At 44.0% G+C, this 20,247-nt stretch overlaps 1 protein-coding gene across 1 annotated transcript; it reads left to right on the forward strand.

Moving 5' to 3' along the window:
* Window positions 1-8,933: 8,933 nt before the first annotated feature.
* Window positions 8,934-13,367, forward strand: sox1b (SRY-box transcription factor 1b). The gene has a single exon (XM_054743110.2). The coding sequence runs from the start codon at window positions 11,542-11,544 to the stop codon at window positions 12,883-12,885; it is 1,344 nt and encodes a 447-aa protein (XP_054599085.1). The 5' UTR covers window positions 8,934-11,541; the 3' UTR covers window positions 12,886-13,367.
* Window positions 13,368-20,247: the final 6,880 nt, after the last annotated feature.

Genomic DNA, 20,247 nt, shown 5'->3' on the forward strand with positions numbered 1-20,247 from the left:
AGTGTTTGACCCTCCTGTAACAGATGGAGGAACGATTGGAAATAAAGATTTGTTGCCTAAAGAGGTCATCTGAGAGTTAAAGGTCAGAGCTAGAGGGAGCTAATTCCTGCAGCTTCTGCGGTTATTTAACACACGCTCTCGAGTTAAACGAGTCCTTTACCAGTTGCATCTACCTGAGTGGTCATCAGAGAAGAAACGGCCACCGGAGCTCCATGGTCTGATGTAGATTATCAATTTTTTACAAGCTTGACCAATCTTTCACTGGAAGTGTCCAAACCCAGGAGCTGCATCCTTCCAAGGCTGCATTAAAAGGCAGATGACGTCACAGAGAAGCAGCAAGGATGTCCTAACGTCCTTGTTCGCTCTGAACATCATGAACGGTTCTGGTGTATCTTCATTAGCAAAGACTGTCCCAGGGTTCATTGTGGGCTGAAGATGGGTTTGGTAGGGTTAGGGTTATGATGGGTCAGGGTGGATGGAGATAGATTAAGACCTGGGCACAGTAACATTATCATTGTGTTGTTTGACCTTTTTTGTTTGCGTGTTTTGTCGTTTATTTGTCATCATCATGAACAAGTTCATATGGCGGGTCCCGTAGATCTTTTTACATTGCCAATAGGTTTACTTTTCCCTTGTTTTTAGCATGGTCATGGTTGCTATGTGACAAGATGTTTGGCATTGTAATGGCAGGAATCAATCTGAAGGCTAGACTGTCCAAAGTCCAAGATGCTCACTTCTGGTCTTAGCCATGGAGGAAGGAGCCGACCTGACGATGTGAGACGGAAAAAGACTTCCGAACCATAACTCGTATAGACCATAGAACCATTACAACTACCTTAAAAAGGTAGAATACGTCTCCTGCGCTATAAAATAAACACAGTCCTTGTTGACTGCTATACCTATAGGTTGGAACACAGACTGGGCAGGGTCTCAACAAACAGCTGCAGAAATCCCGTCCAGCAAGCCGTCCTGGTCTGGCCACGGCTCATAAATAGATGACAGAATCTACGGTTGTCTTTCAAACGGTCTCTGCATGCAGTTGGACAGCCCTAGGACCAATCAGGGCAATGAACAATATGCAAATGCATCGCTATGAAAATCTATCTAGACCTTCTGATTTGTTCATCTTGGTTCTCAAGCTGATAAATCCTTGGTTTTGCTGTTAAATCTCGGTAGGTTTGGGTATTTTATCCATGTTGTCCTGAAATAAAATGACTTGTAGGAGAAATAAAAGAAGGAAACCTGAAGGTGTCTGGCTGCAGAGGAGAAAAGCCCATTAAAGTCCTCTAACAAAGATCTCTGGCACTCATTAGGCATCAATCATAGGACGATTAAATGATGAGTGCTCATGCTCACCAGGCCGTCTTCATCCGACACCTGGAAGCAAAAAAACGAAGCAGGCAAGAAGAAAAGGAAGGTAGTATTTAACTGATGTGATCAGAATCTGGTACTTTTGATCAGAAATTTGTCAATTCATGTATAAATCACCACCTGCTGGAAAATTGTGAAAACATGCTTCAATAAAGGTGTTAGGACATTGTTAGCTTGAGTTGGACTAGTTATCTAACGCTGCAAGGTATCATCCATCCATCCATCCATCCATCTATTAATTTTCATTTGCTTATCCGGGATCGGGTCGCGGGGGCAGCAGCCTAAGCCCAGACTTCCCTTTCTCCAGCCACTTGGGCCAGCTCCTCCAGGGGAACACAAAGACGTTCCCTGTCCAGCTGAGAGACATAGTCCCTCCAGCGTCTCCTGGGTCTTCTTTAAGTCTGCTCCCAGTTGGACTTGCCTGGAAAACCTCAGCAAGGAGGGATCCTAATCAGATACCAGAGCCACCTCAACCGGCTCCTCTTGCTGTGGAGGAGCAGCGAGTCCCGGTGGACCAAGCTTCTCACCCTATCCCTAAAGGAGAGCCCAGACACCCTGCGGAGAAAACTCATTTCAGCCGCTTGTATCTGCAATCTTGTTCTTTCGGTCACTAAAGCTCATGACCATGGGTGAGGGTAGAAACGTAGATCGACCGGTAAATCGAGAGCTTTGCTTTCCGGCTCAGCTTCTCTTCCCCACGACAGACCGGTACAATGCCCAATAAGTCCTCCACTAGGGGCAGGACCTCATCCCTGACCTGGAGAAGGCATTCTACTCTTTTCCAACTTAAAATCATGGTCTTAGATTTAATAACGTATCTTAAGATAATGAAAAAGTCATGGAATTTGGAACAGATGACATTTAAAGCTCCTCTCCACGGATATGTAAGCATCGCGTAACGTCTGCTAAACGTAGCACGCAGCCATTAGCTGCTGTTAGAGTTGATGCGTGCATTTCCACTGGCTGCAAAGCGCCACATTTTGTAAGCGTCCCAGAAGAGCACAGAGCTTATTATCATGTGAACCTTTGCAGCGTTCTGGTAATTGTGACCCTGGAACACTTTAGTCTGAAGATTTTCACATCAGAAACACCCCTGGTTGGAAGGGCAAACACATCTGTTATGTTACGCGCCACTTAAACATCCAGTGGGAAGGCCGGGGTTGGTCCTCAGCTAATCTTACGTTCAAAATCCAAAACATTTTATCACAGAAACCTTCACAGCCTTCTTCAGAAGCATTTATCTTCCAATAACCTCTGTTAGCGCCCTCATATTAGCTTCAGACTTTTGATCTTCATCTTACCTGATCCAACACGTAAAGGTTACCTCCCCAGCTGAGACAGCTGGTTGCTGATAGCGCAACAGGACTGCCCACGTGTCTCACACTAACAGCAGCGAAGTCCGTTGTTAGCTGATCCTCGTGGTCTGCATGAGGGGATTAAGAAGGACTGTGATTGGTGGATCGCTGCGTGAGAGGTACCTGCAACATGAGATCACGCAGCAGGAACTTTGATGTCACCACTGCACACACGTTCATTCTGATGTTGATGCAGAAACGTTCAAAGGTGCAGCTCTATGTTGGATTAGACTGTAGTTTAAAGCAAATAGTAGATTAGTAAAAAAAATAGTAATCCTAATTTAAGTGAGTTAGTTAAAACCCTCTTATGACGTTTTACAGGATATTGTGTTTAAATAGAAGCAATCAGGTGACTTCTGGGTGGATAGTGATTTATAAAAGGCTCCAATAGCAGATCTCAGCAGCAGGAGGGAGATAGAGAGGGTTGTCCAGTAGGTTAAAGGTTCGATCCCGGCTCCGGAAAGAGAATTCTGCTGTTGTGTCCTCGGGCAAGACACTTTACCCCCCTCGCGCTGGTGGTGGTCGGAAGGACCGGTGGCGCCTCTGCCAGTGCGCCCCAGGGCAGCTGTAGCTACATCGTAGCTCATCACCATCAGCGTGTAAATGTGTGTGTGAATGGATGAATGATACACTGTAGTGTAAAGTGCTTTGGGGTCCTCTGACTCTGAAAAGCACTTTACCAGAGCGGGTCGTTTGTTTTTAATCATAATTTCTGCAGAGAGCTCTCTAATAACATCCTGGTTTGGGTTATGTGTGCCTGACAAGTGTTTTTCTAACCACCTTTCAGGTGTGTGTGTGTGTGTGTGTGTGTGTGTGTGTGTGTGTGTGTGTGTGTGTGTGTGTGTGTGTGTGTTTGTGTGTGTGTGTGTGTGTGTATGTATGTGTGTGTGTGTGAGTGAGTGAGTGAGTGAGAGAGAGCGCTGCTGAGCTCCAGTAGAGCTGACAGCTTGCTGTGACAGAGAGCTTTAAACAAACGCACTGTCGGCTGCTGCCCAGGAGAAATGCCTTTGATTAGATTAGATCCGTGTGTGTGTGTGTGCGTGTGTGTGTGTGTGTGTGTGTGTGTGTGTGTGTGTGTGTGTGTGTGTGTGTGTGTGTGTGTGTGTGTGTGTGTGTGTGTGTGTGTGTGTGTGTGTGTGTGTGTCCACAGCTTCTTGGTTTTACAGAGGCCCAAATGGACTGAAAAGTCTATAAATTACGAGCACTGAGGGTGAATACAGAGACTGAGATTAAAGATCTCTCCAGAGGAAATGTCAGCCAAGGGTTCAAACTACAGTTGTTATGGGCAGATAGTTAAAGGATCGACAGTTCCCATAGATAATCCATTATATCGCTGTGTTCTGCAAACCTTTGATGAATTTTTCCGCATCTGCTGGGGTCTCAAAGACATGAGTATGTTCATCAGTTGACACACGAAGCTTCGCCGGGTAGATTAATCCGTATCGAATGTTCATCGACCTCAGCTGCTGTTTTACCCGGTCAAAACCCCTCCTTCGTCGGTGAAGATCTGTGGAAAGATCCAGGAAGAACATGACCTCTTGGCCCCCACAGATAACTTTCCCTTTGGTACTAGCCGCTCGCATCACCCGAACTCTATCCTGGAAGTTTAAAAACTTCACGATGAGGACTCTCGGTGTGGGTGGTCGATTGGGTTGCGTCCGGCCCGGCAACCGCTGAGCTCTTTCAATGAGAGGTTGTCTCGGGAATGTCGCTGGTCCCAGCACTTCGGGGAGCCACTTCTCCAGAAAAGCCACCGCGTCGTTTCCTTCTATTTTCTCCGGCACATAAACTAGTCGTAGGTTGGATCAGCGAGAACGGTTTTCAAGGTCCTAGAGTTTGTTCGTGAGGAGAGCCACTTGTTTAACTAGCACCTCTGTCTTGCCTTTCTCTGAATTACCATTATCCTCCACATTGCTGATGCGCTTCTCTGCCCCATCCATGCGCATCGAGAAGTCCTGCACGTCCCTTTTAACGTCTTGAATCGCCGTCAGGACCACACCAATTTTTGTGGAAAAGTCACTTCTGATCCCGCCGAGTATTTGAATAGCATCCAAATTCTGGGCCATTCCAGTACTCACGTCTAAGAGACTCCCAGGGCTAGCATCACCTGTAGAGTTAGCTTGATTGTTGGCACCTGAGACGTCTTCGTCCTCACTCGGAGAAAAGTGTACTTTAGATGTTTATTTCTGCTGTGAAATTGGTATGTTTAACATGGGAGTCAATGAGGATTTGCTCGCTTCTGACACCAGCCCCCAGCGGATGAGGGTGGAACTGCAATTTTTGTTACTTCCTGTTTTGCTTCATTTCCAGACCCGAATTATGGGGGCTTGCCTAAAACAGGTCAAATCGTATCAGCAGGTGAGGACAGACTTCTGTCAGCGGCCAGCAGTAAAACAAAGCAGAGTTCCTGGTGAATGAATTTAACACGTTCTAGTGAGAAGTTCAACTGAATTTACTAACAAATACAACAAAATAAAAGCAGACATAGAATTCAGATCAGATCAAACACTAAAAATAATGTCTGCTTAAAATAAAAGCTGAGTAAGTGTTCCAGTCCTGAGTGCAGAACTCCATCACCCCAGCAGGCAGCGTTTCCAGCAGCATCCTGCTGGTCCACCTGCTGCCTTCACAACAGAGCTCTGGGTTTTTCTACAACCCGCTGTCACCTGCTGAAAAGCACTTCCTGCTCTCATGGCTGAGTTCTCTCTCGCTCTGAAAAGCCTCTAAAATATTTAGTTCAAAGAAAGCTTCTCTTCGGGTTGGTGGAGATAGGAGGAGAAGAGGAATTATGATTTCATTTGACTATAAAGAACACTGAACTCATTTCTACTTGTAATCTGTTTTCTTCCCAGACAGCTGATCCAGGGCGACGGGATTGGGAATGTTCCTCGTTTATCCCGAACCACAGACGTCCTGCGAGGCTTGGTCTCCTCTCCAGTCTACATCCAACAGACAAAAAGCTGCTTTGTTTTAAATGAAACAAATTTTTGCTCAAACGTGAAGTCTTTTCAATAACCAGCCTTGTTTATTCTATAAAATCCCAGTCAGATAATCTGGATCAATTATAATCTTAAATCTCACTCATAAACAGAAGAAGCAGCAGGTGAGCTGTGCAAAACACTCATCGTTGAGAAGGTTTTAGAAAAGCCCGGAAAAGCTAGACATTAATCAGAAGTTCGTCTGAAACCTGAAATAACTTTGATTCAAACAATCAGGAGAAATTTTAACTTTTTTATTTTCTTACAATCTGGACGAATAAATGGACACTTTTTTGCGTTTCAGTTTTAGGAAAAGGCTTAAATAATTAAATGTTCAGTGGATGTTTCTGCAAAAAGTGTTTTATGAAACTTCATTTGGAAAAAACACAATTCTAAGGTCCAACCCCTTTTCTTCTGGCTCCTCCCACAAGGCCACACCTCCAGATTTCAGAACATTTTCGTATGCAACAGATGCTGTCAAACGACCCTGAAAACGCAGCGTTATCTGACCATTTTGACTTGTTGTGGGCACCTTTTCTGCTATAATTCCTACCGTGATGCTGCTATGTAACAGCCGGGGAGTCTCCGGGCTTCTGATGGACTCCTCACCGTCCGGTGCCAGTCAGGAGTTCTCCGGACTCTGTCCTTTCTGGAAGTTTAGGAGGGAACATCCACTGGGACCTATGTGGAGATCCTGCAGGAGGACTGGACTCTTATTACTCTTACTCATGGACGTAATTTTCACTTTAGAAGTGGGGGGGACATGTGTGTGTGTGTGTGTGTGTGTGTGGGGGGGGGGGGGGGGTCTTTACAGTATGTTCTAATGGGAAACAGACTTCAACACAAATGGTTGTTTTCTGCTTGGTCCTAGAGCTCAACCAGTGCAAATTTAATATAAAGTATTGGTAAAAAGTGCAGGGGTGAAGACTTGACTTTGGAGAAAGTGGGGGGGACATGTGCCCCCCCCCCCCCCCCCCCCCCCAAAAATTACCTCCATGCTCTTACTGGAACCCCTCTGCTACTTCCTTTTAGGCTACATAACCATATAACGATTTAGCATGCTAGCCATAGCTAGCCTGGTTCTGGCTTCACTTACTGTTCAGCTGCTCCGAACACAGGATTCGTGCACGTAGGCCCAATCAAAATATTCGCCCTGCGCCCTTCAGCAAAGCACACTTGGAGAAAATGAGTGAGGCGTCGAGTGTGCGGTGCACAAGTGTGCACAATATGGCCGAATTGAGACAGGGAGCATTGTGGTATCGACCGCAACGCAATTTTAAAAAACCTTTATTAACAACTTTCAAACAGACAACCAAACAATCCTTTGAAATTAATTTTCATTTATTGCTGCTTTGGATAAAAGTTTCAGAGCATCAACTAATCGTCCTAAAATGAACTCATTTCATTACAAAAGCAAGACATTCTCACTTCCAGCTCGTCAAAAACAAACGCTTGGTAAGCCACCCTCCACGTCAGACCCCTGACGCCAAAAGTGCCCTTTTTCGTTGCTTATGTGCAAAAAGGGGTTTTTCCCTTATTTGACTGCAGGCCCCAATGCAGTGTAAAACTGACGTGATGGGATGTCCGCAGCCAGGGCACCAAACAAGCTCATTGTACCTCACCCTAACCTTATCCTCTTGTTATTTAACCTTCCCCTCACCCCTATCCTAACCTTAACCATCTTGCTAGCGAACACGTTAGTGATGTGTCGATTGCTCTAAAAGCCGGCTCTATGAAGTGAACGGCGGGAGCCGCCTCGTCATTGGTCGAGTTTGGACCGAGCCAACGCGAGGGGGAGGTTTCAACTACCACGGTGGAGGTTAAAAGTAGAGGGTATGTGTAACCTCCCCCTCGCCAGATGGTATGTTCTAACGTTCCCCTTGGGCGGCAAATACGAAAATTGACAGTCAGACTCTGACTGTCAGAGTCAGAATGCATGGGAAACAGACGCTTGATCACAGTGAGAGTAACGTTTTAGGTAGCAAGAGGGTTACGGTTAGGATGAGGGAGAGGGGAAGGTTATAAATAGTGAAACGTTAAGGTTTAGGTGCGGTTAAATGAGCTGGTTCGGTGCATCAGCGGATATCTAATAACGTCAGTTTTACACTGCATTGGGATCTGCAGTTACAAAAGGGAAAAACCCCTTTTCGCACATAAGTAACAAAAAAGGGCACTTTTGGCATCTGGGGTCTGACGTGGAGGGTGGCTGACCAAGCGTTTGTTTCCGACGCTTAGGGTATGAGAATATGTTGACAAAATACATATTTTCAGAAAAGGCACTTGAGCCTTTTTCCTTGCAGCAATGGCTTGTGGGTAATACCCCTCACCAATTGATGCAGACTTGGGTGGAGTACGGATCAAGGGTGCAAAAAGGACGTGGTCACCTTCCGCACTGGAGAATTGGGACATCCTATGCCAGGGCTATTTCATTCTGGGCCTCGAGGGGTGGTATCCAGCACTTTTTAGTTTTAACCCTGCTTCAATAAGCAGGTGATTAACAGGCTTCTGCAGAGCCTGATGAGCTGCAGCACAGGGGACTAGTGTGCTGAAGCAGGGAAATCACAAAAACGTGCTGGATACCAGCCCTCGAGGCCTGAACTTAAGTAGCCCTGCCCTGCCGTCGCACCCCTGGTTGGGATTGAGCAATTAAAGGGTGGAAGTGTGAGTATTGGGATTGGGCCATAGAGAGGGAGGGGCGTCAGATGTGTGATGGATGGATCAGGATCCAGTCATTAAGAACTGGTGATTGAATGAAGTTTTTCCAGGATGGTACATTTCAGAGGTGATCACGTTTTTTATTGAAAACACGTATTTATTTGTATTGGTTGCCATCATGTGACAGGTCTTTCAATCAATATGGCAAAAACATCTCAGACTGCACCTTTAAGAACACCCGGGGAAGTGGGCAACAGTGGGCCTTTATCCTTTCACAATAAAAGCATCAAAACACATAAATCAAACATTTGAGGTTCATAAATATTTGTTATTATTTGGGAAAATTCCAGCTGCAGCATAAACTTCCGAGAAGTCCGGTTCTGTTGCAAAAGCTGAAATACGTTATTAATAAATGTTTCTGTTCACACAATGCATGATGGGTATTGTAGGTATTTTCCACTGTGTTGTCTTCATCTTTTGACTCATTCTAAATATTTTCTGATGATTCAACTGTTTTTTTTTATTGTTTTTTTTTTACTTTATTTTTAACATTTTGACTTAAATCTCAAAGCTGGAAAGAAAAAAAGAGAAACCTCCTCCACCATGTCTTCCATCAGTGGTGTTTGAGGTGTATGTGAAGAAATCACATTTTGGTGGAAGAAAAAACAAAAAGTGATTGAATTTTAATAACAGCTGAATAATCCTTCTTCATGCTAAAATGGAATATTAGATTTTTAGGCTTTTAACTTGACTTGAGATGGAAGAGTTTTCATTCTCAAGAAGAAAATTGGCCTTTTCAGCTTAAATCTTCAGATCTGAACAAAACAATAATAAAACTCGCAAAGTTGTGGTGTGACGGGGTGCTCAGCATCACTCAAAGGTCAGGCTGCTCTCACCCCAACCATCATGAGTCACTCAAGAAAACATGGAGGGACGGATCCGCACCACTCCTCAGCGACTGAGACAGACGAGAAGAACGCTCCGGTCGTGCCAGGAGCGCTGAGAGGCAGGCAGCACCTGCAGCTGCAGCTTGTAATCGGGACGGGAATAATCCAGGATTCCCAACGTGTTCTCCATCGGATCTATTCCTGCTTTTTCACTCAGCTCACGGGCTGCACGTGTCAAAAATGGTTACAAATATTGTTCTGACTTTATTTTAAATAACATTTTAGGTTTGATTAACTTAACCAAAAAAATGGGATTTTTTTTTCAGATTTCGAAAAACAATTAAAATGTTTAAATCATGACATTTCGAGCATTTAGAAAATAAACTAAATGAATGAATGTTTTGTACTCGTTTCTGATGTTAACAAACCGTAGAGAGATTCTGGGCCTTTTCAGGCCTCCGGCAGCTTTTTATTATATTATTTCTCCATAAAATCATCAGATTTTGCTATCGTTTATTGTAAAGCTGCTGATTTTCTCTCTGCTTTTTTTCTGGCAGCGCTAATAAAACAAACAAAAGATGCTTTTTGAATGGCAGCGGGCGTCAGTCCGCTGTTGCCTAGCAACGGACACAACAGAAAAGCACCTGTGGCTCTGAAAGGATGGAGCACGTTTAGGAAAAGGTTTTTTTTAGGTGATCTCCTCACATCCGCGCTGGTTTCATCTTTTATTTCATATATGTTTATTTTAGACAATAAGCGTAAATTTACGGAGTAAAAAGTATCTTTATGCTGTTTTTTTATTGAAGTGAAACATGTTTTATGTTTTCTCCGCGCAGCTCTTCCTGTCGGAGTTTTCCATCTGAACCTCCCAGAGACCAAGTGGTGCTCGCTGCAGAACCACAAAGGCGGAGCTGCACCAGAAGGTGGAGCTGCACCAGAGTCAGCCCCGCCCATTCCAGAATCAGCCCCGCCCATCCTATCGGAGTCAGTCCAATTCCTTCCAGTTGTCAGACTTGATAGCATTCTGGAAACAAAGAGGGTGTTATAGCTAAAAAATGCAAGATTGAGGAGGGAGTTGAGAAGTTAATTGAACAGTTTTTGTAAAGGTTCCATATAATTAAAAATCTAACTTTTGGAACTTTTAATCATGTTATATTGTCATTTCCTCATAAGAAACACGCCAAAGCCATTTTTGGCCTCATTCATGCATTTTCTTCCCATCTCAGCTTCAATTTGGTCTCCTCCCCCAAAGTGGGTCTGGTCTTGGTTCTCAAATCTGGATATTCTGTGAATTTTCTGACAATTTATTTCTGAAATGACTTCTACTGAGACACCGCCAGAAAAATCATACATCCCATCTACAAAGACACACCAAATAACATAATAAAATGTAACGCCACCTGATTTTTATCAGATGTGGTGGTGTAGTGGTAATGGTGTCAGGTTGACATGCAGTTTTGCGCAGGTTCGCCTCCCAGCAGTGGAAATATTCTATAATCTCTTTTCCTCATTTCTAGCTACACTTGCCAGTACTATGTTTACAACAATTTATTGGTATGCCGTTTAACATATAATGACTAATGTGTTTTTTTTATTTATTCATTCGTTTATTTAGCCAGTGTGAGTCCATCTGTGAGCAGAGTTTCAACTAAAATGCTGTTTAGGAACGACCAAATTCAAAGAACTTGTAGAGACATAAATATTTTGCTATAAATGAACATTACAACTAAAATATGAACAAATTAAATGTTTCAGCTGGCTGAATAGATTGTTGCCGACCCCACCGAGAATCGAACCAGCATCAGCTGAGGGGAAAGCAAAACGTTAGTCAGACGATCTTGCCACTGGACTACCAGAACCCACAGGAAGGGTACATGCTGTTGTACAGGACTTTTGTTAGAGCGGCTGTGGGCAGATATTCGCTACGAGAAACCTTTTTATTTCGGGATATATTCAGACTTTGTCATGTAGCAAGTTATATTTATCTTGTTTAATTGGAGCACAGAACATAGCATTAACGACTGTAAACTAGTAACAGCCGTAATTCATGTGGGTCAGGTCAGTTTGCGATAAAGTTGAAAACAAAAACGGAAGTCAGTGGGCTAGGCTGAGTTTGCGTGAATGGGCGGGGTTGACTCTGGTGCAGCTCCACCTTATGGTGCAGCTCCGCCTTTGTAGTTCTGCAGCGAGCACCCTCTCCCCAGAGACGCTTCTGGCCTCCTCCGCTCGTTTCCAGCTGAGGGGGGGCATTTTTAGGTCTCGCGCTCCGACGTCACCACAAGCTCGAGCCCCTGCATGCAAATCACGTCTGGGCTCGAGCCTCTCCATTGGCCGTCTCGCGTTCATTTAGCTGCTGTCAGCGCGCGCGGCCCGGGCACGCTCCCACAACTTTTCCCAGTTGCGCCAAAGCGAAGCTCAAACAGGTCGCTGCCGCGGGTCCCGGTGGATGAGACGGAGGAGGCGAACGGGGGCACGCGCGCACCGGAGCGGGTCTTACCTGTGAGTGGATTGGATCCTGATTATTGGACCGGACCGCACCTGGCTGCTCTGAATGTCTCTCACTCAGTGCCACTAATGTACAGCATCATGATGGAGACGGACTTGCATTCCCCCGTGGTACCCCAGACCAACCCGTCCAACCCGGGGGGACACGCAGGAGGAGGAGGCGGGGGCCCCGGAGGCAAAATTCCCCCGGAGAGGATCAAGAGACCCATGAACGCCTTCATGGTGTGGTCCCGGGGCCAGCGCCGGAAGATGGCTCAGGAGAACCCGAAGATGCACAACTCCGAGATCAGCAAGCGTCTGGGAGCGGAGTGGAAGGTGATGACAGAGGTGGAGAAGAGACCCTTCATCGACGAGGCCAAGCGGCTCCGGGCCATGCACATGAAGGAGCACCCGGACTACAAGTACCGGCCCCGGAGGAAGACCAAGACGCTGCTGAAGAAGGACAAGTACTCCCTGGCCGGGGGGCTCCTGGGCTCCTCCGCGGGTGTGGGAATGGGAGGCGGCCAGCGGCTGGAGAGTCCCGGAGGGGGCCATGTCGGGGCCAGCGCGGGCTACGCCACGCACATGAACGGCTGGGCGAACGGTGCGTACTCAGGCCAGGTGGCGGCCGCCGCGGCGGCGGCTCACGCCATGATGCAGGAGGCGCAGCTGGCCTACACGCAACACCCGGGCACCGGGGCTCACCCACACCACCCCCACCATCACCCGCACCACCACCCGCACAACCCGCAGCCCGTGCACAGGTACGACATGAGCGCGCTGTCCTATAGCCCCATCTCAAACTCTCAGAGCTACATGAGCGCGTCCCCGCCAGGCTATGGCGGCATCACCGGCTACACCCACCAGCACCAAAGCACCAGCGTCTCCCCGGTGTCCGGGGCGATCGGGGGGACTCTGGGCTCTCTTGTGAAGTCGGAGCCGACCGTGAGCCCCCCGGTTTCCACCGCGCGCGCACCGCCCTCGTGCCCCACGGGAGACCTGCGGGACATGATCAGCATGTACCTGCCACCCGGTGAGGCGGCGGCGGCGGACTCGGTGGTTCAGAGCAGACTGCACGTCCTCCACCCGCAGCACTACCAGAGCGGCGGCGGCGCGGCGCCGGTGAACGGGACGGTTCCGCTCACGCACATCTAACCGAACCAGAGGCGCTAAAACAGGCAATCATCACTTTGATCCAAACTTTTCTACCGGTTTCCTCAGAGGCGGACTTTTTGTTTAGCTGCAGGAGCCCGGACCCGACAGAACCGGAGGTCCGTTTCCGCCCCGCTGCGCGTGAAGAGTGAAATTGAAGCAGCGGAGGGACATTTAAACGGTTTGATGCTTGTAACCATGTGAGTCGCTGTCCTTTTGTTCCTGTTGTTGTAAAATCCTGTAAAGTTGTGAATAAAAACCGCGTTTATGAATCTGCAGAAGCTGCTTTTCCCGGAGGAAACGGTTAATGTTTTATTATTTAGATTTTATTCTAATTCTAAAAAATCTTCTCTTATAAATAAGATTTATGCGCATTTCCCCAAAAATATCTGATTGTTTACCTTTATTTAAAATATTTTTAAGACAAGACAACATTTCCTAACGAAATTATTACATTTAATTCATAATAAAAACATTTCTTCCTTCCCGTTTTTAATGATCTCTGCTTTGTCTAAATTATTATTAATATATGAACATTTTGATTACTTGGGTTATTATTTATATTTCATGAATTATTCTTTGCTTTCTGATCTGGAATAAAGTTTTGAGGATTTTCTTTAATGAAACAAAATATTATTCTACTGTAATAATTTAAAATCCAACAGAAATGATCTATTTAGTTTGTTTAATTTATTTTTTATGCATTTTTCACATTTTTATTAATGGAGTCACTTTTAAAAATATATGTTGTTGTTTTATTTGCATCATTTTTATTAAACTTGAACCTGAATTTAGTAAAGTTCTCCAACCTGTGGGGTCGTGACCTCTGGCCTTTGAAACTGAAGTAAAGGTACTTTAACCTGGCCTGCTCTAAACTCTTTGTGTGTGTGTGTGTGTGTGTGTGTGTGTGTGTGTGTGTGTGTGTGTGTGCGTGCGTGCGTGCGTGCGTTCGTGTGTGTGTGTGTGCGTGTGTGTGTGCCTGCGTGCCTGCGTGTGTGTGTGTGTGTGTGTGTCTGCTAAATTGTTTCCTTCTTTTAAACCTGATGGCTGAATCAGTTGAGGCACCCAGGGCATGAATAGGGGTGAGGAGGGTGAGGGGTGGGGGGAGAATAGGGATAAGCCCTGGTAGAGAGCCGGGGCGACCCGAGAGTCACCCCCACCACAAACAGCCCCCCGGTCCTTTCGGGTCTGACCCTGAGCACACGAGGGCGGCTCAGACACAAGCTGACAGGATCTAATCTGCTGCTTTTTATTAATTACATTTAATTGTTTTCACTCTTTTATTTTACTCTATTTTAGTAACAGGAGGAAAATCTTCCAGCTGCCCGGCCTGCAGGAGATCACAATTATAAACCATTAATCAGGTTTTATTCTAATGTCTGACCGAATTAGGCCCATAATCAATAATATTATCTCTGATTAATCCCACCTGTAATAATAAACGAAGCCTAAATAAACTGTAATCCTCCAAATATGTTTATAATAAAAACAAATCTGACAATAAGAAAACTTTAATCCTGATCTGATGCTATTTAGTCTTTTTTTTTTTTAGATTTAATGAGAAAATTCTTCCTGAAGCCGGACAGAAACAACAAATGAGGCTCAAAGAGACGTAAAATGAATCACATTTAGATTTCTATGCAGGTTTAAATAAAGTCACGAATTAATAAAATCTCACGTATTTTTGAATAATTTGATTCGTTTTTCTGATTCAGAGAAAAACTGTTCAAGCATTTCAGCTAAAAGTCTCAGTTAGAAATACAAAGAAAATATAAAAACATTTATTTTGTTAAGATTCAGATAAAAAATGTTTCTCTAAACAAATAAAGATTCAAACTAATAAAATGATTCTGAATCATTTGAATTCTTCTGTTTTAATCACATTAATGCAGCACTTGTTTGAGTTTAAATTAATTTAGGATTGTATGTTCATGCAGCTGTCAGATTATAAATCATCCCTAATTTAAAGTAATTTTTATTAGAAAGAAAATTAACTAAATGAAGAACAATCTAATTATCCGAGTTCCTGCAGGACGTTTTTGTTGTTTCGGGTTAATCTGACCTGATTACAGATTAATGCCTCCTCATTGGTGATAAATATTCATCTCAGCTGATCTGGGAGCAGCTTTGACTCCAAACTCTGATGTTTAAGAGGAGGACTGATGAGTCTGGGAGGTGAAAACTGCTCCTCGCTGCTTCCAACGTGAGCCGGGACACAGCTGTCTCCTCGTGTTGTCCCTGGCACAAGTTTGGACACCCGTGCTCTGCCCCCTGCCCGTCTCATCCTGTGTGCGCCCCTGATGTCCTGAACGTGGATAATCGGCGTTGGTTTATCACGCTTCGGCATATTTCCCTCCCTCTCCTCCTATAAAAGCCCTCACCTCTGTGGTTGGACCCGGTCCTGTCGGGGGAGATTACGGGGGACAGATTGCAGCAGACTGAATGTGGCACGAGGAGATTAGCCGGGACGCCACAGAAAATAGCAACGGGGCCAACGGATTCCTCGCGAGGGGGCCTTATCATGCAATTACACGTTGACACGTTTTAACCATTTTTCAGCCTCTTAATCCGAGCCCCCCCCCCCACACACACACACACACACATACACACACCTCAAAAGCAGACCTATTGGTGCTGAGGGAGCCTCCTCCTCCTCCCGTCTGACTCCATCAGCCTCTGCTGCTCTCAACAACCCACCTCCCCGTTCACATGTTTAACAGACGAAACAACTTTACTGCTTTTACTTCAGAAGATCAGCATAGAAAACACATAAAAGTTGTTTTTACATGTTTTCTTTCATGATGCTGAAGCTAAACATGTACAATCCGTATTATCATCAGATTATTCAGATTTTATTCACACTTTAGCTCAAGTCTCTGTGGGAGAGGATGAGGGACGCTGACAATAATTCAGAACAAAAGTAAATCTGACTTTAAGCTCAGAATTTTACTTTTTTTCTCAGAACTCAGACTTCTGATAAAAAGACAAAATTAAAATTCTGAAATTAAAGTAAAGTATTAAAGTTCAACAGTATTGTTGGACACTGAACAAAATTCTGACTTTATGCTCTGAATTTTGACTCCTCATCAAAAAAGGTTAGAATTATAAGATTAAGTCAGAATTCTGAGAAAATGATAAAAATCTGAGATTAAAGTTTCCGAGTTCTTCTCTCAGATTTCTGACTTTAATCTTAGAATTTTGACATTTTACCTTCTGAGATTAAAATCAGAAATCTGAAAGAAAAGTCAGAATTCTGAGATTATGATCAGAAACTCTTGAAGTCAGAATTGTGAGAAGACCTTCAACAACATCAGCTGTTGGAGAACGTCAACAAAAGTCAAGACAAACGTCATTATTGTGTCTCAGATGGGAGAACTTCATCAGCTTTAGCCGTCATGAATGAGAAAAACTCATTTCAGCCAAATCCAGAAGCTAAAATGTCAGAAATCATTTAGTTTCATTAAGATCTCGACCAACAACAGACATGAAATCAGATTTATCTGCCTCATGTGTCTTTTGACTTATCAGCCTCTAAACTCGACTAGAGGATCAAGATGCTGTTGACAGTTTTGATCCCTCCTGCTTCCCGTACTAAGTTAAATACAAGAATAAAAAACAAATCCATGTGTTCTTTAGTGAGTATTTACTCATGTTAAAATATTTGAGCAGCTTGGTGATTCTGCAGAGAGCAGAGTGGAGGGGGAGCTGTCCAGGTGCTGAAATCAGCTAAGAATATCACGCATGTTTACAGTAAACTGGATGATCTCAGTCTCATCTAGTTGTAGACTTTATTTTACAGCTTTCCACAAAAGTAAAAACCAATGCGGACCTAATTAGTCATTAATCTAAATCAGCGGTCTGAAACTAGTGGATCTGGAGCCACATGGGTCTGTGGACCTTCAGCAACGGCTCATACACACTTTAGCTAAAATCATTTAAAATTGGTTGAAATGGTTTTAAATATAGGGGTTTATTTAAAAAATGCTGCTTAAAGTAACGTTTCAGTTTTTTCATGGAAAATAAACATCACACTTCCATTGAACTCACACTAAAAGTACCTGTTGTATTTTTATATATTATTTTCTGCCATAAAAGATATCTGTACCGTTTTTGTAAAAGTTGTGTACAATTTGTACTTAAGTTTGAAACAAAATGTTGTTCATTAAAAAAATGACAACAACTCTTTTTTCTTGGATGTTTACAATAAAGGAAAGAATAAACATGTCTGACTTTCATCTCAGAAGAACAGATTTGAATCTCTGAGTTTTGACTTGTGAGAAAAACATGGTTTATAAATATCTGTGCAGCTTTTGCAGCTCTAATAAGGAGAAGAACAGTATATGTTTTGATTGGAAAGTTGGTAGAAAAACGATTTAAACCAACAAAAATGAAACATCCAGTCAAAGTGTAAAAGTAGCTCTAATAGTTTTCCAAACCGTTAATCTTCCTGTAAGTCATTCAACAACAAAGAGTGGAACCAGTTGCGACGTGTTTACTGAAACAACGTGTGCAAAAGGATGTAAAGGTAACAACTGTAGAAAAGCATTTGTGGGTCAGCTGAAAACAAGAAAAGCTGCAACAGTTCCACCTTAAATCAATTATAAATGCAGGAGAAAAAGTGAAGTCTTGTCTAGCCCGTTACCTCGACGGCACGGTGCTCCTCCTGCGGGGACGGGGCATTCTGGAGAAAAGAGAGCAGGAAGCACTAACATGATTACAACTGGAGCTTAGGCTCGGGTAATCACCGCAGTTAAAAGGTCTCCCGCCGACTACTCTCTTCCCTCCACCTCTACAGGAAACGGGCGGGGGGGGGGGGGGGGGCAGGCTGCAGGTGAGATCTGCTTCACGTCTCCACCATCTCCCACCAGACCAGCGGTTAGAAGCAGCTCAGCTCACCAGGAACACGTTATAAATCCTCGAGGTGGAGCTTTAACGTTTTTGTTTCTGTGTCGATGTTATAAAGATTTGCTGTTGTAAAGAGCTTCCTAAAAGGTCTCAGTTCTGAGAAATAGTTTACATCCTATAGGACTGATGGGCTAACGACTAGTCGAAGGGCCAGCTGAAACCTTTTTGGTGTTTTTTTAGATGACTGGAGACTCTGAGGTGAAAGCAGCACCGGCTGCCTCTTTTGGTCCACCTTGACTCGATTTGGATTAAGAAAAAGAACAAAGACAGCAAACCAAGGAGTTGCTTCTTTGTATGTAAAAACACAAACATACTCTACTTGTACAGGCAGTAGTGTGTGTGTGTGTGTGTGTGTGTGTGTGTGTGTGTGTGTGTGTGTGCACGCGCGCGTGCGTGCGTGCATGCGTGCATGTGTGTGTGTGTGTGTGTGCACGCGCGCGTGCGAGCGTGCGTGCGTGCGTGTGTGTGTGTGTGTGTGTGTGTGTGTGTGTGTGTGTGTGTGTGTGTGTGTGTGTAACACAAACATGAAATTGAAATACTGAGGCGTTCTGCATCTTAATGCAAACCTTTAATGAGGTGTTCCAACCTTTAAAGGTCTAATAAAAACAACACAAAGGAAAAGTGACACAACAATGCCCGTTGTTTGATGTACTAATACTTCCTTTCAGTGGTACTTTGTCCTTGCATTACTTTTACTGTAATAAAAAGTCTGAATTGAACTTCCATAAAAGTCTGTTTAAACCTGTGTATCTATACTTTTACCTGAGTACTTAGGAATGCATCAATTTGAAAACATGGGCCAATTACCTATAACAGTATTACTGCTGATAACCCATATTACATAATATATTAGGGGTGTGTGTTGGTTAAATTCTGGTGATGAGACACAGGGAGACGATACGATGTATCACGATGTATTGTGATACATTCAGTCAGACGATATTAGCAATTTTTTAAACTGAATTTATTGTAGAAAATTTCAACAAACAGTCCAAATTGATACATAACATGTTTAACATGCGGTATCATATATATATATATATATATATATATATATATATATATATATATATATATACATATACATATAATTTTATGTTAAGTGTCCTCTAGTCACAGAGACTAGGATATGAAGCTTCCGTTGGTCCTCATGGCCATACGGGCCACTCCTCATGAGTCTACAGGTGTCTCCCCATTTGAAATGATGATGGGTAGACAAATGACCCTGCCGCTTCACCTGCTGTATCAGTCGGGTCAGCCAGTGCCGCTCTGGCTTACACTAACGAGCAGTATTTGCAGGACCTGAAAAACCACTTGCCTGCAGCATTTTCTTTTGCGCAGACAAATCTGGAGAAATCAGCTGAGGGCAGGAAGGCTTATTATGATCAGAAGGCCTCACATTCTGAACTCAACGTGGGTGATGAGGCCTGAATTTACATTTTTGCTCCTAATTCCGGTCACACAAAAACAACCTCTGGTAAACTGGCTAAGAAACTTTTGCCGAAGTGGTCAGGTCCATACCTGATAACTGAAAAACTCTCTCCAGTTGTGTATCAGCTCAAGATCACCGACGGAAACAAAGGCCCCATCTATAAGTGGGCTCACAGGAACCAAATCAAACCGCACAATGGTTCCACTAATCTGGATGATATTACAACCCAAGACTCTGATAACCAACTCGCATTGCACCAAAAGGGGGGTGATCTCTATTTTACGTCGTCAGTCCCATGGTCCCTGTTTGTTTGTTTGTGTGTGTGCATGGTTGTCTTTCCTGTTTATACATGATGTGCAGACTTGGGTGATTTGAGATGGTCATGCTGTGGGTTTCTTAAGTCAGGTAATGAGTACGTTTTAACAGTAAAAGGGTTTATTCCGCATACTGTTGTTATCCTAATTTGTTTTTATTTTCACTAATCTTAATTCCTCATGGGGTACATTCACATGAACAAATATATATATATACCGTAAATCCTCTAATACAGGCCCGAGGACCAGAATTAGAGGCAGGCCTCTATTTCTATTTGAGCAAAATGAACTAATGGTTCGCTGGAGTTTTTGACAGTTAATATTGAGCCCACATTTTCAAAGTTAAACACATTTCTTTTCACAACGGTAGTTTCTGCTTCAGCCATCTCTCGCCTCCCCCTGCGCAGCGGCCGCAAACTCACTGATGCGCCTGCAGCCTCTCGGAGTTCCTGCTGCTCTAAACATAAAAATAATGATTTCATTTTCTGTTCCTCACTTCTGATTCCCTTCAATGGTGTCTGTTTGTTGCAACCACCAGGTACAAAAACTAACTTGTTTTTATTTGACTATTTTTCTGTCCTGCCTGTTTATTATCTTCCTGCATCTCCTCTCAATCCTAAAGAAAAACTGCTACCTGGGTTCATATATATTCACCTTATGAGTTACCTTTGAGCTGCAGTTCTAAAAGATCTACCGACCACAAAAACAGCGGAG

This window comes from Nothobranchius furzeri, chromosome 14 (assembly GCF_043380555.1).
Source record: "Nothobranchius furzeri strain GRZ-AD chromosome 14, NfurGRZ-RIMD1, whole genome shotgun sequence".
Classification (NCBI taxonomy): Eukaryota; Metazoa; Chordata; class Actinopteri; order Cyprinodontiformes; family Nothobranchiidae; genus Nothobranchius; species Nothobranchius furzeri.

Bases quoted from the DNA above. Each gene is read 5' to 3' on its own strand.
- sox1b (XM_054743110.2), top strand. From the start codon at position 11,542: ATGCAAATCACGTCTGGGCTCGAGCCTCTCCATTGGCCGTCTCGCGTT.